This window comes from Heliangelus exortis, chromosome 24 (genome assembly GCF_036169615.1).
Source record: "Heliangelus exortis chromosome 24, bHelExo1.hap1, whole genome shotgun sequence".
Classification (NCBI taxonomy): domain Eukaryota; kingdom Metazoa; phylum Chordata; class Aves; order Apodiformes; family Trochilidae; genus Heliangelus; species Heliangelus exortis.
Window position 1 is genome coordinate 2,753,365 of NC_092445.1, and position 21,281 is coordinate 2,774,645.

The 21,281-nt window shown below is 57.2% G+C and overlaps 3 protein-coding genes across 4 annotated transcripts; all 3 read left to right on the forward strand.

Annotated features, from left to right (window-relative positions):
• The first annotated feature begins 561 nt into the window (after positions 1–561).
• Positions 562–3,249, forward strand: NR0B2 (nuclear receptor subfamily 0 group B member 2). The gene is made up of 2 exons (XM_071767525.1): positions 562–1,279; positions 2,090–3,249. The coding sequence occupies exons 1-2, from the start codon at positions 757–759 to the stop codon at positions 2,353–2,355; spliced, it is 789 nt and encodes a 262-aa protein (XP_071623626.1). The 5' UTR covers positions 562–756; the 3' UTR covers positions 2,356–3,249.
• Positions 3,250–4,269: 1,020 nt separating this feature from the next.
• Positions 4,270–10,288, forward strand: GPATCH3 (G-patch domain containing 3). The gene is made up of 7 exons (XM_071767522.1): positions 4,270–4,686; positions 4,948–5,357; positions 7,221–7,395; positions 7,709–7,768; positions 8,004–8,125; positions 8,260–8,387; positions 10,052–10,288. The coding sequence occupies exons 1-7, from the start codon at positions 4,314–4,316 to the stop codon at positions 10,266–10,268; spliced, it is 1,485 nt and encodes a 494-aa protein (XP_071623623.1). The 5' UTR covers positions 4,270–4,313; the 3' UTR covers positions 10,269–10,288.
• Positions 10,289–10,360: 72 nt separating this feature from the next.
• GPN2 (GPN-loop GTPase 2) lies at positions 10,361–17,630 on the forward strand. Of its 2 annotated transcripts, none has more exons than XR_011730450.1 (6): positions 10,361–10,519; positions 11,335–11,776; positions 15,355–15,511; positions 15,612–15,772; positions 16,414–16,603; positions 17,025–17,630. XR_011730450.1 is itself a non-coding variant. In XM_071767523.1 (6 exons), the coding sequence occupies exons 2-6, from the start codon at positions 11,360–11,362 to the stop codon at positions 17,095–17,097; spliced, it is 939 nt and encodes a 312-aa protein (XP_071623624.1). In that variant the 5' UTR covers positions 10,362–10,519; positions 11,335–11,359; the 3' UTR covers positions 17,098–17,630. The 2 variants fall into 2 exon arrangements, 1 of the variants encoding a protein (XP_071623624.1); XM_071767523.1 differs by having other exon boundaries at positions 10,362–10,519; positions 16,473–16,603.
• Positions 17,631–21,281: the final 3,651 nt, after the last annotated feature.

Consider the following 21,281-nt stretch of genomic DNA (forward strand, 5'->3'; position numbering starts at 1 on the left):
CTGAGCCCTGGGGATGTGGGGATGAGGGACACGGGGTTGGATGTGATGATCTGGAAAGGTCTTTCCCAAGCAAAACAATTCTTTGATTTTAAGGTGGAAATCTGCCAGTTTGCCCTTCCCCTGCCCCACCTTTCCACCGAGGGCCCTGCCTGGGGTTGAACCCCACAGTCCCTCACCTCTCTGGGCTTCTCTTCCTCCGACACCAGTGCTGGCAGCAAGGTCAGGCAAACAACCACTGATAAATCCATTTCCAGGTTGCTTTTTCCAAGGCCATGGAACACGGGGGCTCAGACAAACGTGTGTGAACCTCCTGGCAGCCCTGCCCGGGGCCTTGGTGCCATGGTACAGCTGGGGGAATGACTCTGTTTATCCTCTTGGGGTAATCATGATAAGGCTGCCCAACCCCTTCATTGAGAAAACACCCAGGGAGAAATCATCTGACACAAACCAATCAGCCTGGGTGGTGGTGGCTTGTGGTGGTTTTTTTTGTTGTTTTTTTTTTTTTTTTTTCTTGCTGTTGGTTTATTATTTAGAGTTTCCAGCACGCAGCGGTCAAGGCTGCACGGGGGTGTTCACTCCTGACCCTGCTTTATAAGAGGAGGTTTGAGCAGCTTGGCAGCCAGCAGAGCAGGGAGACCAGGGAGAATCCAGCTCCCAAGGAAGGATTTCACTGCTCTCTTTTCCATCTCTTGGAAGAACAGGAGCTGAGTTTTCCCAAGGAGACAACCGCCCAGCTCAGCTCCGACCATCACCACCATGGAGGTGGAATGTGAACGGTGCCGGTGCCACGGGGAGGACAAACCCAGTGCCATCCTCTACACCCTCCTCAGCCAGAACCTCCACCAAAAAACCCCCAGCCCTGGTCACCAACGCTGCCTCTGTCCCCAGCCCCGCACCGTTTGCCTCCGCACCCCTCGCCTCACCTGCCAGGAAGCTTCCAGTGTCCTGGTGAAAACCCTCAGCTTCCTGCAAAACCTCCCCTCCTTCCATCTGCTGCCCCGGGAGGATCAGCTCCTGCTGCTGGGGAGCTGCTGGGCTCCCCTTTTCCTCCTGGGTTTGGTCCAGGAGATGGTGACCTTCGAGGTGATGGAGACCCCGGCTCCCAGCATGCTGAAGAAAATCCTCCTGGATGGCCAAAGGAAAGGGCAGGAGCCTGAGAGGACACAGCCCACCCTGGCTGCTGTGCAGAGGCTGCAGTGCTGCCTCAACACCTTCTGGAGCCTGGACCTGAGCCCTAAGGAATATGCTTACCTGAGGGGAGCCATCCTCTTCAATCCTGGTGAGTGTCTGCCTCCCAGAGAGGTCACCCCCATCCTCCTCAGTCCTGCTGGGTGTCTGGTGCTCAGAGAGGTCACCCCCATCCTCCTCAACCCTGGTGGGTCCCCGATTCTCAGAGAGGTCACCCTCATCCTCCTCAATCCTCATGGGTGTCTGCCTCCCAGAGAGATCAACCTCATCCTCCTCAACCCTGGAGGGTCCCTGATTCTCAGAGAGGTCACCCCCATCCTCCTCAATCCTCGAGGGTGTCTGGTGCTCAGAGAGGTCACCCCTATCCTCCTCAGTCCTGGTGGGTCCCTGATTCTCAGAGAGGTCACCCCCCATCCTCCTCAATCCTCATGGGTGTCTGCCTCCCAGATAGGTCACCCTCATCCTCCTCAACCCTGGAGGGTGTCTGACTCTCAGAGAGGTCACCCCCATCCTCCTCAATCCTGGTGGGTGTCTGACTCTCAGAGAGTTCATCCCCCCACGTGTGGCCATGCCAAGGTGTGGGCAGGCCCACGTGTGAGGGCAGAGAGGGTCCCCTCCTCCTCAGCTCCAATCCTTATGGGAATGAGGGATCAGATGGAAAAGGCAGAGACCATTGCCTGCCCCACAGGCAGCAATAAACCCTGGGATTTCATTAGCAAAGCATAGGTTTGCCCCTATAATTCCTTTTCCTCCCCCAAATACCAGCCCTGGAGTAGCTACCTCTGTGTAGAGCTCCCGAGTGTGGCCTCAGAGATCCCTGGGGGAACAGGGAAGGGTGGGAAGGGGAAAATCCCGGAGCTGTTCCCCACCCTCCCTTCCTCACCACCCTCTCCTTCCTCAGACATTCCCGGGCTCCGAGCTTCCCCTTACATCCAGAGCCTGCAGAGGGAAGCCCAGCGAGCACTCCAGGAGGTTCTGCAGCCCCTTCACCCCGAGGCCCAGGGTCGTTTTGCTCGCATTTTACTCATCTCCTCCACCCTGCAGTCCATCCCTCCCGCCCTCATCACCGACCTCTTCTTCCGGCCCCTCATCGGCAACACCGACATCGTGGAGCTGATGGCAGAGATGTTGTACCAGAGGAGCTGTGGGCAGCTGGCTCCACGCTGAGCCACCCCCACCTCAGGGTGCTCCTTGGGGTGCTCCTCGGGGTGCTCCTCGGGGTGCTCCTCACCCCTCTGGCACCCGGGGATGAAGCCAGAGAAACTTTGTGGGAAGCTCCGTGTGGCGGCCGAGAGGATGGGAGAGCGCGAGGGGGAGAGGTGGCTCTGGTCCCACATTTGGGACTTTCCTTCCCCCTCAGCTGCCTCCAGGCAGTCCCAGAGGAGGTGGGGGTAGAGGTTTGGATTGGTTTGGACTCAGGGAATTTGTCCTCAGCTCCCAGATGGATCCCCTAGGGTTTGGGAACATGGAAGGACAGCAGGATGGGGCACCCAGCACAGGGGGGTGGCTGAGGGGTGGCTTGGTCTGTCTGCTGGGCTTGGAATTTTTGGAATTACTGATGAAGGATCTTTCCTCAGGATCTTTCCTCAGGAGTGTGGAGTCATCCTGGGGGTGCAGATTTACCCCTCCTGCCTTTTCTTAGCTCGAATCTTTTCCCTGTAACACCCTGAAACTCTTCCCTGGGTAACCCAAGAGCCCCCAAACCTCTCACAGGTCACCTCAGGCCACAGGCTGGTGGCATTTGTGTGACAAGAAGTGACCCCCCTGAGCTGTGAGGGCAGAGGAGTGGAGCTGCTGGTGTGGGAGGACTAAATGTCATTTCCTGGCATCAGGACCTGGTGGGGTCTGGAAATTCCCCTCTTCCTCCTCCTCCTTCTCCTTCTGCAGCTTCTGCAACGGGTTCACTGTCAGTATTTTGTAAGCAAAACATTCCTGCAGTTTGTATGAAGATGCAGTAAATTATTATTATTATTATTACTGTTTTTATTATTATTGTTGTTCTTGTTATTATTATTATTATTGTTATTATTATTATTTAAATAAAACCTTTTACATTTTGGAGCAGGGTGGTGAAATTTTGTTTGGAAATGGTGATCAGTCCCTGGTGGGGTGAAAACCCCCAGTGCCAGGGCTGGGATTAAAATGGAGATTTCCACCCAAATCCCTCTTGCTCCAGGGCCCATCCTGTCACCAGCCCCTGGGGACCGGGGTGGCAGAGGGGTCCCTGCTCGGTGTGGCACTGCCTATGGGACAGGTGTGACCCCCCTGGGACCTGGGCACCCCCTGCCACCCCCAGGGCCTGTCACCCCCTGGGACAGGGACATCTCCAGGGGCTGTCAACCCTGTCCCTGTCACGTCCCTGTCTCATCCCTGTCCCCATCCCTATCACCCTCCTGTCCCTGTCCCCATTCCCTGAACCTATCCCATTCCTGAACCTATCCCCAATTCTGTCCCTGTCGCTGTCCCCATTCCCATTCCCATCCCCATTCCCATCCCATCCCCATCCCCATCCCCATCCCCATCCCCATCCCATCCCATCCCCATCCCCATCCCATCCCATCCCATCCCATCCCCATCCCCATCCCATCCCCATCCCCATCCCATCCCATCCCATCCCATCCCATCCCATCCCATCCCATCCCCATCCCATCCCATCCCATCCCCATCCCCATCCCATCCCATCCCCATCCCCATCCCATCCCATCCCATCCCCATCCCATCCCATCCCATCCCATCCCCATCCCCATCCCATCCCCATCCCCATCCCATCCCATCCCATCCCATCCCATCCCATCCCATCCCATCCCATCCCATCCCATCCCCATCCCATCCCATCCCATCCCATCCCCATCCCCATCCCCATCCCATCCCCATCCCATCCCCATCCCATCCCATCCCATCCCATCCCCATTCCCATCCCCATCCCTATTCCCATCCCATCCCCATCCCATCCCATCCCCATCCCTATTCCCATCCCATCCCCATCCCATCCCATCCCATCCCCATCCCATCCCCATTCCCATTTCTCACCACTAGGGGGCGCTCACCCCGCGCTCGCCGATCCTGCTGACGTCATCACCCCGCGCCCATCCCCCCTCCGCGTCGCTCCTTCCCTCAGAGCCAAGATGGCGGCGCCCAGCGGTACCCCCGGTAATGGCGGCCCCGCCGGCATCGCCGCCGCTCGCTACTGCCTGGTGAGCGGCATCCCCGCCGCGCTGCGCTCCGCTCAGCTCCGCGCCTACTTCAGCCAATTCCTGGAGGAGGGCGGATTCCTTTGCTTCCATTACCGACACCGCCCCGAGCGCCCGCCGCCGGCGGAGGAGGAGGAGGCGGCGGCGGCCTCGGCCCCGCGCACTTGCTGCTGCCTGGTGGCCGTCAGACCGGGCCGTGCCCGCCGCTTCCTCCGCATGTACTCGGGGAAGCGATGGGTCGGGCCGGGCGGTTCCTGGCTGCCCGGACGCTGCCTCATCCGCAGGGTCCGCCTGGGGCCCGGGACAGGTGGGAGAGGGCAGCGGGGATTGGGGTCCCCGGGGGGGCTGGGAAGGGTCAGGAGGAGACGCTGGGTCCAGGACCCCCCCCCGAAGGTCCCAGCAGCCTCTGTGTGGACAAGGAGGTGTTAAAAACCTCTCATGAAACTGCCTTAAAGCCTTAAAAATAAGGCAAGGAGAGGCAGTTTGGGGTTTGCTCCTCCTGGCCCTGGTTCTGTGGTGGAGCTCGTGTTCCTGTAGTGATCCTAAACCATTCCTTCCTTTCCTCCAGGTCCGGAGACGTTTCCCTACAGTGGGGACAAGGTGACTTCGAGTGATTTGGTGGCAGACTTCAAGGGGCTGCCCGAGTTCAACCCCCCTTCCTTCATGCCCTGTGGCAACGTTGGCACCCCCTTGAAAACTTTCCTGGAGCTGATCCGGGCCTGCAGGCTCCCTCCCTGGGTTATCAAGAAGTTGCAGCTGGATTTTCCCAAGACAGGCTCATCCCGCAGGTATGGGAATGTCCCCTTTGAATACCAGGACACTGAGACAGTGACAGAAGAAGAAGAAAGAGTTTACACAGCCACGGGGGATGAGATCACAGCAGCAGAGGGGGCTGTGGCAGCAGCCCAGGTGACTCACCCAGCTGGTGCTGAGCAAGATGAGGAGGAGCAGGAGGAAGAGGAATGGCACTCGGAGGACGTGAGTGGAATTTTCCAGCACCAGCCAAGTTTTTCTGGTGCAGCCCTGAAGCAGGGGGAGCTCTCTAGGAGCTCGTTTGAAAGCTTTTAATTGAATCGTAGCAGTGACTTGCCTGAAAATGGGGTGGAAACACCAGTGCTCACCTCTTGGTGCACCTGGGGGGTGAGCAGGGAGGGTGTTAATGCCTCTAAAACTGTGTGGCCACATCAGAATGGTTGTTGGGCTTGAGCCCAAAAGGTTTGGGAGGGCTTGAGCCCAAAGGTTCTGGTTCTGAGGAGCAAACCCAGGCAGAGGCTCCGTGGCAGATCATCCCAGCTCTGCACAGGAGGTGAGCAGTGACCTGGGAGCACGTTCAGGAGCTGGAAACTTCCCCCAGTGGAGCTGGAGAAAAAAACTGACCTCGGATGCTCCTGGGGCTGAGGTTTTAGTCACTGAGAGAAGTGGCTTTGGTGACAAAGGCTCCTGGAGAACTGGGCTGGACAGGCTCTCTGGGGACTGTTTTGCTCCCCCAGCTGCCAGGCGCCTGTCTGGCCCCTTCTCTGTCATTACAGCCCAGCACAGGCCCCAGGCACTCACTCCTTCCCCTCCTTTGCTCTGCCAGCATTAACCAAATCCCTGCTGCAATTACCTGCTCTTAGCAACAGTGGGCACAGGGAACACTTTGTTCCCTCCTTTCCAAACTTTTTATTCAGCTTTTTCTCCTCCAGACTAAACAGTCTCCTCCAGTCCTTTCTCCTCCAGTCCTTCCCCTCCCAGAGTGGCTCCTGGAGCTCCACTCATTTTTATATTATTTTTTTTTTTCCTCTCTTCCTTGCTTCATATTTCCCTGAGCAGGGAAATCCACACTCAGGGAAATCCCTGGGCAGTCTGATCCACACCAGTGCCAAAGCTGAGAGGGACCCAATCTCCTTAGGGATCAGCTGGAGTGGAATTAATTTCTTGTTAGTGCTGACTTGAAGCCCAGCACACCTGCTCCTTAAATGGGCATCTCTGCTCTGCAGCTCAGGGAGGCTGCTGCCAGCCCAGGCTGCTGAGTGGGTGTGATGTGGTGTGGTTTGGGGTTTTGGGTTGGTTTTTTTTTTAAAAAAAAAAAAAAAATTCCACTTCTTCTCTCTGCTGACTCTGGAGATGCCATTAGTCAGGGAATGAGGTCATCAGAGCAGTCATGTCAGTGCCTGAGAGCCAGCAGGCTGGGACCAGCTCTCTTGACAAAGCTGCCTGGTGGGGAGGGGCTGGAAGAGGGCAGGGAAATGGGGAGGGGGCTGCTGGCACCCCCAGTTTGGGGGTGATGGATTGAAACTGAAAGAGGAGGGGGTTAAAACCCTGGAATGTCTCAAGGATCATCGGCTCCAACCCTTCTAAAATTGTTTATATGAGATGTCCCTGCACCCTGAGAATTCCAACTTTCCAAAGTGGGGGGGAATCCACCCCTCCCCTGGGGACCATTCCAATCCCTTGGAATCCAGTTTTCCTCTGGTGTCCCATGGGAATCTCCCCAGGAGGTGCCCATTGCCCCTTGGCTTCTCCATGGAGTCCCCATCTTTGCAGCCACCTTTAAGCACTGGGCCCTGGGCACAGGGGTCCCCTGAGCCTTCTCAAAGCTGAGCAGCCCCAATTTTCTCAGCCAAAGTTTGACTTTAGGAACAAATCCTTCACCATGAAGGCAACAAAATTCTGGAATGTGTCACCTAAGGAAGCTGTGGCTGCCCCATCCCTGGCAGTGTCCAAGGTTGGATGGGGCTTGGAGCCCCCAGGGCTGGGGGAGGGGTCCCTGCCCGTGGCAGGGGGGGGTTGGATCTTGATCTTCAAGGAGGTTCCTTCCCACCCAAACCATTTTATGATTCCCTGGTGGTTCTTTGGCAGGACAATGACACCTGTGAGGAGTGGGAGAGACACGAGGCTTTGCACGAGGATGTGACCAAGCAGGAGAGGGTGAAGGAGAGGCTGTTTGAGGAGGAGATTGAGCTCAAGTGGGAGAAAGGAGGCTCTGGCCTGGTCTTCTACAATGATGCTCAGTACTGGCAGGAGCAGAACGGAGGTAAAACCCTCACTGGGGTTTGTGTGACAAGTTTAACCCCCCCTGGGGTTCCAGCCCTACAGGTAAATGGGGTTCAGCCCCCTGGGAACACCCCAGCTCAGCTCCAGGTGCACTTTTCAAACCTTCCCTTGAACTCCAGGGCTCAGCTGCCACCCCAGTGGTGCTCCTGAGTGTGGGAGGCTTTGGGGAGTCCCCAAAACTTTTTCCTTCCCATTTTATTAGAGAAAAGAGGGAGCTGGGTCCCAGCAAAGAGCTCTGCTGTGTCAGGCTTCCCCAACCAGCACCCAAACCCCTTCCTTCCTTCTCTTGGCAGATTTTGATGAGCAGACAGCAGATGACTGGGACGTGGACATGAGCATCTACTATGACAAAGGTACCAAAGCTGGGAGGTTGGGAAGTTCTGAGCCTGCAGAATTCCTGCACCTGGGAGGAACTCTTTGCCTCCCTCTCTGGAAGCCTCGGTGCACTCAAAACGTTTTTCTTGTCTGGCAATTGAGAGCTGCCAAAAAAAAAGAGAACAGGTTCTGCCTCCTCGGTGCTCTGGGGGGCGATGCTGGGAGGCAGCAGGTTCCTTCTGCTCCTCTGACTCTTCCTGCTTTCACCACTAGATGGAGGTGATAAGGATGCTCGGGACTCGGTCCGGATGTGTCTGGAGCGGCGGCTCCGGGACGGTTTGGAGGACGGGGCTGTCTCGGGGCAGCAGATCGGCACCTTTGAGAGACACACCAAGGTGAGGAGGGGGCGAGGGAGGGCGGGAAAGGCTCTCAGGGGCTGTGGGTTGGGGGGAAGAGGGCTCTGAGAAGATGAGGAGGGGGTTTGTCCAGCTCTGTAATGATTTATTTTTTTCTTTTTCCTTTTTCCCAGGGCTTTGGCAGGAAGGTGCTGGAGCAGCAGGGCTGGACAGAGGGGCTGGGATTGGGGAGCAGCAACTCTGGAATGGCTGAAGCTTTGGACAATGAGGGGCAGAACCCCAGATGCAAGAGGGGGCTGGGGTGAGTACCCATCCCTGCCCTGCCAGCTGGAGTTCAGCTCCTCTGCCTGGGCTCTCCCAGCTGGAAGAGTGAGCAGGAAAGGAGCTGAGTGTGAACCAGAAGCAGAAAGTTATCCCAGGGGTCTGCTTTCCCCACACAGCTGGTGCCAGGGCTTGCCTCAACACTCCATACATTCCCATCCCACCCCATCCCATCCCCATCCCATCCCCATCCCATCCCCATCCCATCCCCATCCCATCCCCATCCCATCCCCATCCCCATCCCCATCCCTATCCCCATCCCTATCCCCATCCCCATCCCTATCCCCATCCCTATCCCCATCCCCATCCCCATCCCCATCCCCATCCCCATCCCCATCCCCATCCCCATCCCCATCCCCATCCCCATCCCCATCCCCATCCCTATCCCCATCCCCATCCCCATCCCCATCCCCATCCCCATCCCCATCCCCATCCCCATCCCCATCCCCATCCCCATCCCCATCCCCATCCCCATCCCCATCCCCATCCCCATCCCCATCCCCATCCCTATCCCCATCCCTATCCCCATCCCCATCCCCATCCCCATCCCCATCCCCATCCCCATCCCCATCCCCATCCCCATCCCCATCCCCATCCCCATCCCCATCCCCATCCCCATCCCCATCCCCATCCCCATCCCCATCCCCATCCCCATCCCCATCCCCATCCCTATCCCCATCCCTATCCCCATCCCTATCCCCATCCCTATCCCCATCCCTATCCCCATCCCTATCCCCATCCCTATCCCCATCCCTATCCCCATCCCTATCCCCATCCCTATCCCCATCCCCATCCCCATCCCCATCCCCATCCCCATCCCCATCCCCATCCCCATTCCCATCCCATCCCACTCCCATCCCACCCCATCCCATTCCCCTTCCATTCCATCCCATTCCATCCCACCCTACCCCATTCCCACCCCATCTCCATCCTATCCCATCCCATTCCTGCCCCATCCCATTCCCACCTGACCACACTGCTCTTCCCAGCAGAGCTTGGGAAGCTCCTTAGAGGAGCTTCTGGTGGGAGAGTGGGACATTTGGGGGTTCACACAGCACACAAATAAGTGGAAAGCTGGATGGAGGATCAGTTCTGCTGTGGAATTCTGGTGGAATTCTGGTGGGGAAAGCCCAGCTGACCAGAACTGGAGCTCTGTGCCTCACCCTGATCTTCTCTGGGGGGTTTTAGGGGATTTTTTTTGGTGGTGGTTTTAACTCTGAGGGTTGATAATTGTTCCTAGAGTGATCTCCAAGCCAGGAATAGGACAAGAATCTTTACTGGGCTTGTTCAGCCTGGAGAAGAGGAGGCTCTGGGGAGATCTTAGGTTTTCCAGTACCTCCAAGAAAGCTGTGGAGGGACTTAGGACACGGAGGGATGGGATGAGGCAGATGGGAGGTTGAGGATGGACACTGGGAAGAATTCTTTGATTTGAGGGTGGTGAGCTCCTGGCAAAGGTTGTCCAGAGAATCTGTGGCATTGGAGCAACCCAGGCTGGTGGGAGGTGTCCCTTCCCATGACATGGATGGGACTGGATGATCCTGAAGGTCCCTCCACCCAACCCAAGGTGGGATTTGATGATTCCAGGTGAAGGAAAGGAGTTGATCCTTCACCAGTCCCAACCCAACTTTTCCATCTTCCCTTTAGCTACCACGGGGAGAAACTCCCAACGTTCAAGCAGGTGAAGAAAACCCGGAGAGGGGATGGTCCCATCCTCATCTCCACCATCTACGATGATCCCGAGCCTCAGGATTCCGGGGATCAGCTCCTCAGACGCCAGCCCCCCACTGCCATGAAGTACAGGAAGGACATGAGCTTTGTCCGGGCATCCCGAGGCGTTCTACAAAACTTTGGCATTCAGTAAATAAAACTCCTCCAAAATTATGGAATGTGCTGGAAGCGAAAGGGCCGGGGCCGGGATTCGAACCGGGGTCCCCGAACCCGATCCCGGGGTTCGAATCCCGGCCCTAAAGGGAAAGGGGGTGGTGCGCACCTCCTGCCGCTAGGGGGCGCTGTGGGGTGCGGCGGACTTTCCCTCCCTCGGAACTCGATGCTTGCGGCCTTGCTTGGAGTCTCCGGTCTCGGAGCCTGAGGAAAACCGGGAAGGGGCAAAGGGTGAGAGGGAATTTAACGGGATGGAGAAGGGAGGGAGGGAGGGAATGGGGGCTGGAGGGGGAAAGGGGGATGTGGGACAAAGGGAAGAGGGGGGGTGGTGGTTAGGGGGGAGGAAAGGGCCTGGAGGGGAAAAAAGGGAGGGGGGGGAAGAAAGGGATGTGGAGGGGGACAGAGGGGAAACGGGGTGTGGGGGGAAAGGGGAAAAAGAGGGGACATGAGGGACACGAGGGGAAAAGGGATGATGGGGGGCAGGGGGAAAAGAGGACATGGGGGAAAAGGGGGGTGGGAGGAAAAGGGGGACACAGGGAAAAGAGGGGACACGAGAAAAGGGATGGGGGGTTGTAGGGGGGAAAGAGGGGACATGGAGGAAAATGGGGATGGGAAAAAGGGGACATGAGGGACATGAGGGGAAGAGGATGGGGGGAGGAGACACAAGGAAAAAAGGGGACATAGAGGGAAAAGGGATGAGGGGGGATGGGGAGAAGAGGGGACACAGGGGAAAAGGGGGAAGAGGGGGTGTGAAGGGAGAAGAGGGGACAGGGGGAGGAGAGGGGACACCAAGGAGAAAAGGGATATAAGGGATGTGGGGAAAGAGAGGGGAGAGGACACGGGTGGGACCTTCTGTGGTGAGAGGGGGACCCTGTGGGCACTGCCACAGCAGGGGGGGTAAAACTCAGCCCCCAGTGGGGCAGGAGCAGGGATTTGGGTCCCAGAGGCACCGGGTCCCACCCCGGGGGGGGGGTGAATTCCATCTCCTTGCTGGTACCACTGCAAAGCCACCAACAAACGGGAGCTTTTCCTTCCTGGCTTGGCAGAAAGAGGAGAAGGAAATGAGCTGCAATGTCTGAGGGCTGCCAGGGGAGCTCCTTGGCCTTTGGCCAGGTGGTCATTGGGCCACCAGGCTCTGGGAAGACCACGTACTGCCAGGGGATGCAGGAATTCCTGGGCAGGATCGGGCGGAAGGTGACGGTGGTGAACCTGGACCCTGCCAACGAGGTCGTCCCCTACCCCTGCTCCCTGGACATCTCAGAGCTCATCACCCTGCCTGATGTGATGGAGAACTTCCAGCTGGGGCCCAACGGGGGGTTGCTCTACTGCATGGAGTACCTGGAGGCCAACTCTGACTGGCTGCAGCAGAAACTGGCAGCTTGCAAGGGCCACTACTATTTGTTTGACTGCCCGGGGCAGGTGGAGCTCTACACCCACCACAATTCCCTGAAAAATGTTTTCTCCCACTTGGCCAAATGGAATTTCAGGGTAAGTTTGGTTTTTCAGGGTCAGTTTGGGGCTGGGTGGGGGTGGGCACCTGGCAACCCCCTCTGCAAAGCTGCACCAGAGCTTTTGGGGGCACCCCTGGGGTGGGTTCCTTGGCTGAGCTCTTGGATCTCTCCTGGGAAAGGACTTGGAGGGGAATTTTGCCCCGTTCTGTGCTGGGGGGGATGGGGGTTTGGTTCCTGCAGGGCTGGGGGTGCAGTGGGGTCGTTGGGTTCTTCTCCCAGCTGGTGCCAGGATGAGAGGGAAGAGGCTCAGGTTGTGCCAGGGGAGGTTTGGGTTGGAGGCTGGGAAGAATTTCCTGACTGAGAGGGTGGGGGAGCCCCCACCCTTGGAGGGCTTCAGGACAACCTGGGTTTGGGGGGACACAGGAGTGGGTGAGGTGGCACTGGGACCCGGGGCTGCTGATCTCAGGGGTCCTCTCCAGTCTTCAGGAGTCCCCACAGTCCCCTCCTCAGACCCTCAGAGGGTTCCCCAGACCCCCAGGGGGTTGGGAGGAGGGAGGTGCTGAGGGAAACTCAGGCATCAACCCGAGCTCTGCTGCACCCCAACCCCACCAGCTCTGCACCCCAGGGTGCTGCTCCTGCTCCCTCCTGCCTTGCACCAGGGGAGATGCAGATGAGGCAGCCCAGGTGAGAAGAGAAGGCTCCATCATCATCACCATCATCACCATCATCACCATCATCACCATCATCACCATCATCACCATCATCACCATCACCATCACCACCATCACCACCATCACCACCATCACCACCATCACCACCATCACCACCATCACCACCATCACCACCATCACCACCATCACCACCATCATCACCATCATCATCACCATCATCACCATCATCACCACCATCATCACCACCCCAGCTTGCTTACACCACATTGGGGTTGTGCTGGGGCCAACCCATGAATGTGCAAAGCTCTGGTGGTGTTTGTGGTGATGGTTGTGGTGGTGATTGTTATGGGGATGGTGGTTGTGGTGGTGTTGTGATGGTTGTGGTGATGTTGTGGTGATGGTGGTGGTTCTCGTGGTGTGATGGTATGGTGATGGTTGTTGTGATGGTGGTGGTTGTGGTTGTGGTGTTGTGGTGATGGTTGTGATGGTGATGGTTATGATGGTGATGGTTGTGGTGTTGTGATGGTTGTTGTGGTTGTTATGGTGATGGGTGTTGTGGTGTTGTGGTGATGGTTGTTGTGGTGATGGTTGTTGTGGTGATGGTGGTGGTTGTGGTGGTGTTTGTTGTGGTGGTGGTTGTGATGTTGTGGTGATGTTGTGGTGATGTTGTGGTGATGTTGTGGTGCTGGTGGCAGCCAGCAGGGTGAGCTCATGTGGCTGGGGATGCCCTGGTGCAGCTGCACACACACAGACACACACACACACACACAGACACACACACAGACACACACACAGACACACACACAGACACACACACAGACACACACACACACACACAGACACACAGACACACACACAGACACACACACAGACACACACAGACACACACACACACAGACACACACAGACACACACACAGACACACACACACACACACACAGACACACACACACACAGACACACACAGACACACACACACACACACACACACAGACACACACACACACACACACACACACACTCACACACACAGACACACACACACACACACACAGACACACACACAGACACACACAGACACACACAGACACACACACACAGACACACACACACACAGACACACACACACACACACACAGACACACACACACACACACACACACACACACACAGACACACAGACACACACACACTCACACACACAGACACACACACACACACACAGACACACAGACACACACACAGACACACACACAGACACACACACACACACACACACAGACACACACAGACACACACACACACACACACAGACACACACACACAGACACACACACAAACACACACACACACACACACACACACACACACACACACACACACAGACAGACAGACACACACACACACACACTTCCATTCCCATTGCCTGAGAACTCCAATTCCCTGTATAAAATCCCTGGATTTGTGCTCTCTGGAGTTCTCTCCCCTCCCCAGGACCCTGCCCTGGGGGTTTTGTTGCTGCAGAACCATCCTGGTGACTCAGTGACCCAGAGCTTCACCCAGATCCTGCCTCACATCCTTCCCGCTGCACCAAACACCCAGGGAATCAAACCTGCTCATTAGTGCCAGGATTAATTAATTACCCTTCCAAACCACCCCGCCGTGGCTTCTCCCAGCAGCAGCATTCCCAGGGGGGAGGAGGGAAAGCTGGGAATCTGGAGGCAGTGGGGAGGGTTGACCCCAACTCCCACCCCAAAAAATCCCATGGAGGTCAGAGAAGGGGGGAATCCTAGAATCCTAGAATGGGCTGGGTTGGAAGGGACCTCAGAGCTCATCAAGTCCAACCCTTGCTCCACTCCCCCCGTGGTTCCCAGCCCATGGCACTGAGTGCCACATCCAGGCTCTTTGGAAATATCTCCAGGGATGGAGAATCCACCCCTTCCCTGGGCAGCCCATTCCAATGGCTGAGCACCCTCTCCAGAAAGAAATTCTTTCTAATGTCCAACCTAAACCTCCCCTGGCACAACTTGAGACCTCTTGTGCCCTCTTGTCTTGCTGAGAGTTGCCTGGGAAAAGAGCCCAACCCCCCCTGGCTCCAACCTCCTTTCAGGGAGTTGGAGAGAGTGATGAGGTCTCCCCTGAGCCTCCTCTTCTCCAGCCTCAACACCCCCAGCTCCCTCAGCCCTTCCTCACAGGACTTGTGCTGGATCCCTTCCCAGCCTCCTTGCTCTTCTCTGGACCTGCTCCAGCACCTCAATCTCCTTCCTGAGCTGAGGGGCCCAGAACTGGACACAGGACTCAAGCTGTGGCCTCCCCAGGGCTGAGCACAGGGGCAGAATCCCTTCCCTGGACCTGCTGGCCACGCTCTTCCTGAGCCAGCCCAGGATGCCATTGGCCTTCTTGGCCACCTGGGCACACTGCTGGCTCCTCTTCAGCTTCCTGGCAATCCAGACTCCCAGCTCCCTTTCTGCCACTCTGTGCCCAGCCTGGAGCTCCCCATGGGGTTGTTGTGGCCAAAGTGCAGGACCCAGCACTTGGCCTTGTTGAACTTCATCCCGTTGGGATCAGCCCAACTCTCCAGTCTGTCCAGGTCCCTCTGCAAAAAAGGAAAATTCACCTGGAAAGAGAGGAAAAAGGGGGAGCAGGGTTGGGGTTCAGCACCCCTGGAAACCTCCCCAGCACCCAGGGCTGGGAATCTCCAGGGTGCTCCATGGGTGGGAAATGTGATTGCTACTGAAATACATTTACACAGAGATTTGTGTGCTCACCTCTGAGGGAGTTTTTATTTATTCAGGAGTTAAGTGGTGACCTCCCCAACATGGGAATCTCTCTTGGGAGCCAGGGATGAGCAGGATGGTCCCACGGACGGTCCCAAAACCCCCCCGCTGGCCTCCTCACGGGCCTGACCTCCTCCTCCTCCTCCTCCTCTCCCTTTGCTTCCCAGCTGGCTGCTGTCCACCTGGTGGATTCTCACTACTGCACTGATCCTGGGAAGTTCATCTCTGTCCTCTGCACCTCCCTCTCCACCATGCTGCACGTGGAGCTGCCCCACGTCAACGTCCTCTCCAAGATGGATCTGCTGGAGCAGTACGGAAAACTGGGTGAGACACCAGGAAACAAGGGCTGGAGGTGCCTTTGCTGTGGCTCTCCCAGAGTTCTGCACTGTTTATTTTTATTTTTTTTTTTTTTTCTTCCCTGCAGCTTTCAACCTGGATTATTACACAGAAGTCCTGGACCTCTCTTACTTGGTTGAGCATTTGGCTTCTGACCCTTTCTTCAGGAATTACCGGCGCCTCAACGAGAAGTTGGTGGAGGTGATTGAGGATTACAGCCTGGTGTCCTTTGTCCCCCTCAATGTCCAGGTGAGAAGCAAAGGGGGGATGGGATTTTGTGGTCAGCACCTTCAGGAGCAGCTGGAAAACCTATTTGGAAACCTCAGCTGTGAGGAGATTCAGGTGGAGGAGGGGGAAACACACCCGGACTTGGAATGATCGGTGGCACCCAAAGGAAAAGCCAAAGAGGAGTTTGGGCCACGTGGGACCTCGTGTCCTGGGGTGGGGAATGAAGACTCTCCCTTCATTCAGCTCTTCCTGTGCCTGCATTTCAACTCAAAATCAAATTTCAAAGTCTCCCCTAAAACCTCATGAAATTTGGGAATGCAAAATAACGAAGAGAGGAGAGGAGGATGTGGGGGGGGCTGGAAGCCTCCAGCACAAGTGTTGGGAAAGGCAAAGGGGCTGAGGCAGGAGGTGAGGACAGGGAGTGGTGGCTGGAAGGGGTCAGCCTGTTGTGTCCAGGGACTCTTGGTTGTCCTCTGGCCCTGCTGGGCCCAGGGGACAGTGACAGTGTCCTGGGTGGGTGGCCCAAAGCCTGGGAGAAAACGGTGACCAAGTCCAACAGGAGCTCTTGGCTCTGGGGTAGGACCAGATTCACAGAATGATTGATTGGTTTGGGTGGGAAGGGACCTTAAAGCTCACCCAGTGCCACCCCCTGCCATGGGCAGGGACACTTCCCAGCAGCCCAGGTGGCTCCAAGCCCTGGTGCTACCTCCCTGCTTTGCAGGACAAGGAGAGCATGAGGCAGGTGATGCAGGCAGTGGACAAAGCCAATGGCTATTCCTTTGGAGACCAGGAGCACAGGAGCCTGGAAGCTTTGATGTCAGCAGCAGTGGGAGCTGATTTCCACTTCACTTCGTATCCTTTTCCACCTTTTCCCTCTGCTGCCTGGGGTTGGAGTTTGCTCCTTCCTTGGGGGAGAGGGGATCCCCCCGTGCTGAGCTGGTGGGGCTCTCCCAGACACTTGTCCCCACCAGAGCCACCGCATTTGGTGCCAATCAACAGTTTGAAGGTGGGAAGGAGAAACCTTTGGACAACTTTCCTCTTCTCTCACACTCACTGGGATGGTTTTTTCCACCTCATCCAAACCAGGCAATGGATCCTCCTCCTCCTTTTTGTGGGATCAGCCGGGAACGACTGGGGCGGTGCCAGCGCTGCCTCTTCTGCCAACCTCGGGGCTGATGTGGGGCTGATTCCTCACTGAGAACTTCACCAACTCCTCACAGGAGGGAGTGGTTTGAGCCCAGCCCCTTGTTTTCCTTAATCACAGCTTTATCAGCACTCTGGCAGTGCAGGAGAGGTATGTGCAGGCTCAGGACAAAACCGTGGAAGAAGAAGCCATGGAGCTGTGACACACCCGGCGCTGCCGCAGCTCCCGGCGCCTTTCACACCTCTCCCTTTTCCTGCCAGGAGCTCGAAGGGATCTCTGCATCCCGTGACTCAGACCAAGTGAAAGCCTTTCCAGGCTCCTGGGCTGCCTCCTGGTACAGCTGTGACCCCTGGCTGGGCAGAGCAGGGGTTGTGCAGGGTGGGTGCGAGGAGAGTTGGGGTCTTAAGAACGAGCAAGGCTGAGCCAGGGGGAGGCAGGGTTAGCAAAAAGAGAGGCAGGGTAAAGGAGTTTTGCCAAGGTTCCTCCTCCCCACCACGACCAAGATAGATCCAGAAAAAGAGGAATCAGCTGGAACTGCCTCTTCTGCAGCCAGACTTGAGGCAGAAGTTTGGGGTTTGCTGCCTCAGAGGAGCCCGATTGGACCTCGAGCTCAGCGGAGGTGAGGAGCTTCCCTGTGCTAAGCAGGACAGAAAGGTGGTTGGCTTTCTGTTTGTTTTTTTGGTTTTTTTGAAATAATGATGGACTCTTTCTTAATAAAACACTCCTTGGTCTGGCTTTCATCTTGTGAGTTTGCTGAACCTGAATAAATAAAACCCAAGAGCTCTGCAGAGCCCCAGGCCGCAGAGCCCGGTGATGGGAAGGTCCCAGAGCTGGCGTGTCGGGTGCTGGGGTAGAAAAGCTCCGGGTTTGCCACGTCCTGGCCCTCTGTGATCTACCCGAGAGCAGGCAGAGCCCTCGCTGGAGGGAGGGAGGGAGGAGGGGGAAGGTCAGACCGGGGGCTGAGAGCAGAGCCCAAACTGCAAGCTCGGCTTTTGGAGGCGTTGGGTTCAGCGCTGCCCGGGGTGACTCAGCAGGAGGCTGAGCACATCCTTGGTGGGGCAGGTCCTGCCCAGCAGCTCCCAGCCCTCGGCCACCTTCCCTTTCCAGGGCTTTCTTGCTCCTCTACCTTCTCCAGCTCCCAAATCCTGCACCCTCCCCTCCTGCCCTTGGAATTCCCCCTCGCTGCAGCTCCTGAAGGGGTCGGGGCCACCTCCCAGCTTCCCCCCTGCTGCCCACCCCAAGCACCCTCCCAGTGCCACCCAGCTCCATGTAGGGTGGGAGTGGGCAGGAATCCCAGCACCCTGAGCAGGCTCAGCACCACTGCTTGCCCAGACCCTTGGGGGACCCAAACCTTTGCAGAACCCAAACCCTTGGGGGACCCAAACCTTTGCAGAACCCAAACCTTTGCAGAACCCAAACCTTTGCAGAACCCAAACCCTTGGAGGACCCAAACCTTTGCAGGACCCAAACCTTTGCAGAACCCAAACCCTTGGAGGACCCAAACCTTTGCAGGACCCAAACCCTTGGGGGACCCAAACCTTTGCAGAACCCAAACCCTTGGAGGACCCAAACCTTTGCAGAACCCAAACCCTTGGAGGACCCAAACCTTTGCAGGACCCAAAGCAGCTCTTGTCTTGGGCCTGGGCAGAGCACCACTGAGGTGAAGCTAAATGAGAGGAAGGAGTTGCAGGGGAATTAAAACTGAATTTTCCTGCATCTCACAACTTTGGGGCCTGGATTCGGAGCCAAGGAGGAGCTCAGAGGGTGAGGAGGAGGAGGATGAGGACCACGTCCCTGTGCATGCAGACACCAAGATCAGGTTGCAATGAAAGACCACACTGATTTTTTCCCAAGTACGAGTTTAATTCTGTCTGAGCTCTTTTCCCCAGAGCCCAAGGCCTTCCCTGGGTATTCCTGGCTGAGACCCAGTGGCCACTCTCTGGGACTGGAGGTCTAGAAGCCAATCTGACCATAACCAGAGCTGAAACTCCATCCTTGCCTTGCTTGTGGACGTGTCCTCCTTGTCTTGGAGCCCTTTAGTTGCTGTAAAGGGATGGAAGACATGATCATAAAAAAAAAAAGAGAAGCTGACTATTGTGGTGGCTTTGAAAGATTTGGTGGCTTAACAAGGGTTTTGTCAGGTCAAGCTGGAGTTATGCAAGAGCCATCAAAGCTCTTGTGGCTGTTTGGGTTTTATTTTTTAATTTTAATACCCAGGCAGGATCTGCAGCCCTGGCCTCGCCAGTGCTGGGGAAAATGGAAATAAAAACCTCCCAGCTGAGGGAACTTCTGCCACGTCCACACCAAGAACTGCTGAGACCTGAAGAAGCTACAGCCTGGGAAGTGCCACATTTGCACCCCCAAGGAGCTCCTCGTGGCCAGGGTTTGGAGAGCAGGGGTGGAATTGGGACCCACAGCTCAGTGGGGTGAAAAAGCAAATGGATCTGCAAGGATGGCTGAGAATGTGAAACCCAGGCAGCTCCTGCACTCACTTGTCCCCGTGCAGGGAGGGGACAGCCTCACCAAGGCTCCTGGGGCTGAGGGAGGTGACATTTTGGCTCCTGTCACTCCCCTTGAGCAATCAGCTGGGGCGAAGGGCCAGGATTAGTCACCCCAAATGAGCACATCCCTTGGGGGGGGGGGGAGGCTTTCTGCTGAGCTGGTCCTACCTGCCCCAGCCCCCCCACCCCTGGTGCTGGGAGAGGCTGAGCCCACCCTGACCACTTGTGGGGCATCCTGATGTTTTTGGGGATGGAGAGTTTTGGGCTCCGGGTGCAGCCCCCAAGCCAGGGCTGGATGTGTCCCCTCCATTTCCAGGGCTGTGGGATGGATGAGATGGACTCAAATCCATCAGATGGGGCCACTGTGACCCCCCCAACATCTGCCCTGGGAGAGGTTGGGGGGTGATGGCTCCATCTTGAGGGCTGTCCCATTGCCTGATGCTCTCAGAAGGGAATGAAAACCCTCTCCAAAAACCTGAAGAAAACCCCAGTGCCATCTCCCTTGGGTGCCACCACAGCCTCAGCTGTCCCCACGGGTGTCCACAAGCCATCCCCAGGCACAGAGCTGGGGACAAGGCACAAACCCTGCTGTGGCTCCAGCCCCACTCAGGACTGGCAGAGCCTTTTGCAGGCAGCAGCCCCCAGTGGCCCTCAGAGCCCTTGTTCCAGTAGCCTGAACCCCAGTAGCCACCGAGGGGGTAACCCCAGAACTGTGCTGGGACCCTGCACCCAGAGCTTGGCTGGGAAGGTGGCTCCAAGGTGGGGGGGACGTCCCCTGCCCCCCAGCACCCATGGCCCTTTGCTCTACTGTTGTTATTTTTGGGCTTTGCTGTGCCCCTCTCCTCCTTTTGTGTGGGGCTGGGGGGGCTGAGAGGGGACAAGGACAGAGATTGGGGTCCTGGTCCCCTTTGTCTGGGTGCCTGTGGAATAAGACCCCTCCCCAGGGACACACCCCCCCCCTCAGAGGAGGGGTCAGGGGGGGTTCAGGGGCCTCCCTCTGCAGCCCAAAAAGCTGCCAGACCGGTTGGGAGCCGGGGGAAGCCTCCTCCTCCTCTTCCTCCTCCTCTTTCTCCTCCTCCCCAGCCCAGCCAGGCTGCGATTTGAGATCCTTTCACTCCCGGGGAGCCGACGGGAGCCCCGGCATCCTCCTGACACCTGGAAAGTGGCAGAAGCAGCCCCCTGGTTACCCTCCCCACCCCTTCCCAGCGGACCAGTAACTCCCCCCCTCACCCCCCCAGTTTAACCAGCCCGGGCTGCTGGTGTCCCCAAAGGGTCGGATCCAGGGGCAGTGTGAGCCCTGGGCTCGTTTTTCACGTCCCCAGCCCTGGTTCTGGTAATGACGGGGGTGGGGTTGGTTTCCCAGGGGTGCAGCACCCGGGGCCGGGCGGGGGCCAAGCGTCAGGGCCCCTCTCTGCCCCCCCCCCCAACCCTCCGGGCACCGACTGAGCTCCCCGACACCGCCCGGAGCCCCAAAAGCTCAGGAGGGACCCGACGAGCAAATGACAACCTGCTGGGGCTGCTGACCCGGTCCGTGGCAGGGCCGGCACCCTCCTCTTGGGTGCTTTAAGGATGGGGAGGGTGGGTGAGGGGCTTGGGGTGGGCTGGCTCTGCTCCAGATGCAGTGTCCCGGCCCAGCTGAAGAGGTTCTGGTCCGTTCTGGTTCTGGTTCAAGCTCCCACCCCGACCCCGCAGCCGGAGCTTCCCCAGGGCAGAGCCCTTGCAAACCTCGGTGCATCCCAGGGCAGCCCGAGGGGGGAGGTTTGCTTTCACTCACCGTGCCTCAGTTTCCCCAAAGCTCCTGACGGCTGTAGGGTTTTTTTTGTTTGTTTTTTGGGTTTTGTTTTTTTTTTTTTTTTTTTTTTTTTGGCAGTGCCAGGGCTGGGAG

Excerpts from the sequence above, each read along its gene's own strand:
- NR0B2 (XM_071767525.1), top strand. The coding sequence starts at position 757 with ATGGAGGTGGAATGTGAACGGTGCCGGTGCCACGGGGAGGACAAACCC. Across the intron at positions 1,280-2,089 it reads AGCCATCCTCTTCAATCCTG|ACATTCCCGGGCTCCGAGCT; the intron begins GTGAGTGTCTGC and ends CTCCTTCCTCAG.
- GPATCH3 (XM_071767522.1), top strand. The coding sequence starts at position 4,314 with ATGGCGGCGCCCAGCGGTACCCCCGGTAATGGCGGCCCCGCCGGCATC. Across the intron at positions 7,769-8,003 it reads GAGCATCTACTATGACAAAG|ATGGAGGTGATAAGGATGCT; the intron begins GTACCAAAGCTG and ends TTTCACCACTAG. Across the intron at positions 8,126-8,259 it reads CCTTTGAGAGACACACCAAG|GGCTTTGGCAGGAAGGTGCT; the intron begins GTGAGGAGGGGG and ends CCTTTTTCCCAG.
- GPN2 (XM_071767523.1), top strand. The coding sequence starts at position 11,360 with ATGTCTGAGGGCTGCCAGGGGAGCTCCTTGGCCTTTGGCCAGGTGGTC. Across the intron at positions 11,777-15,354 it reads TGGCCAAATGGAATTTCAGG|CTGGCTGCTGTCCACCTGGT; the intron begins GTAAGTTTGGTT and ends TTTGCTTCCCAG. Across the intron at positions 16,604-17,024 it reads GCTGATTTCCACTTCACTTC|CACTCTGGCAGTGCAGGAGA; the intron begins GTATCCTTTTCC and ends CAGCTTTATCAG.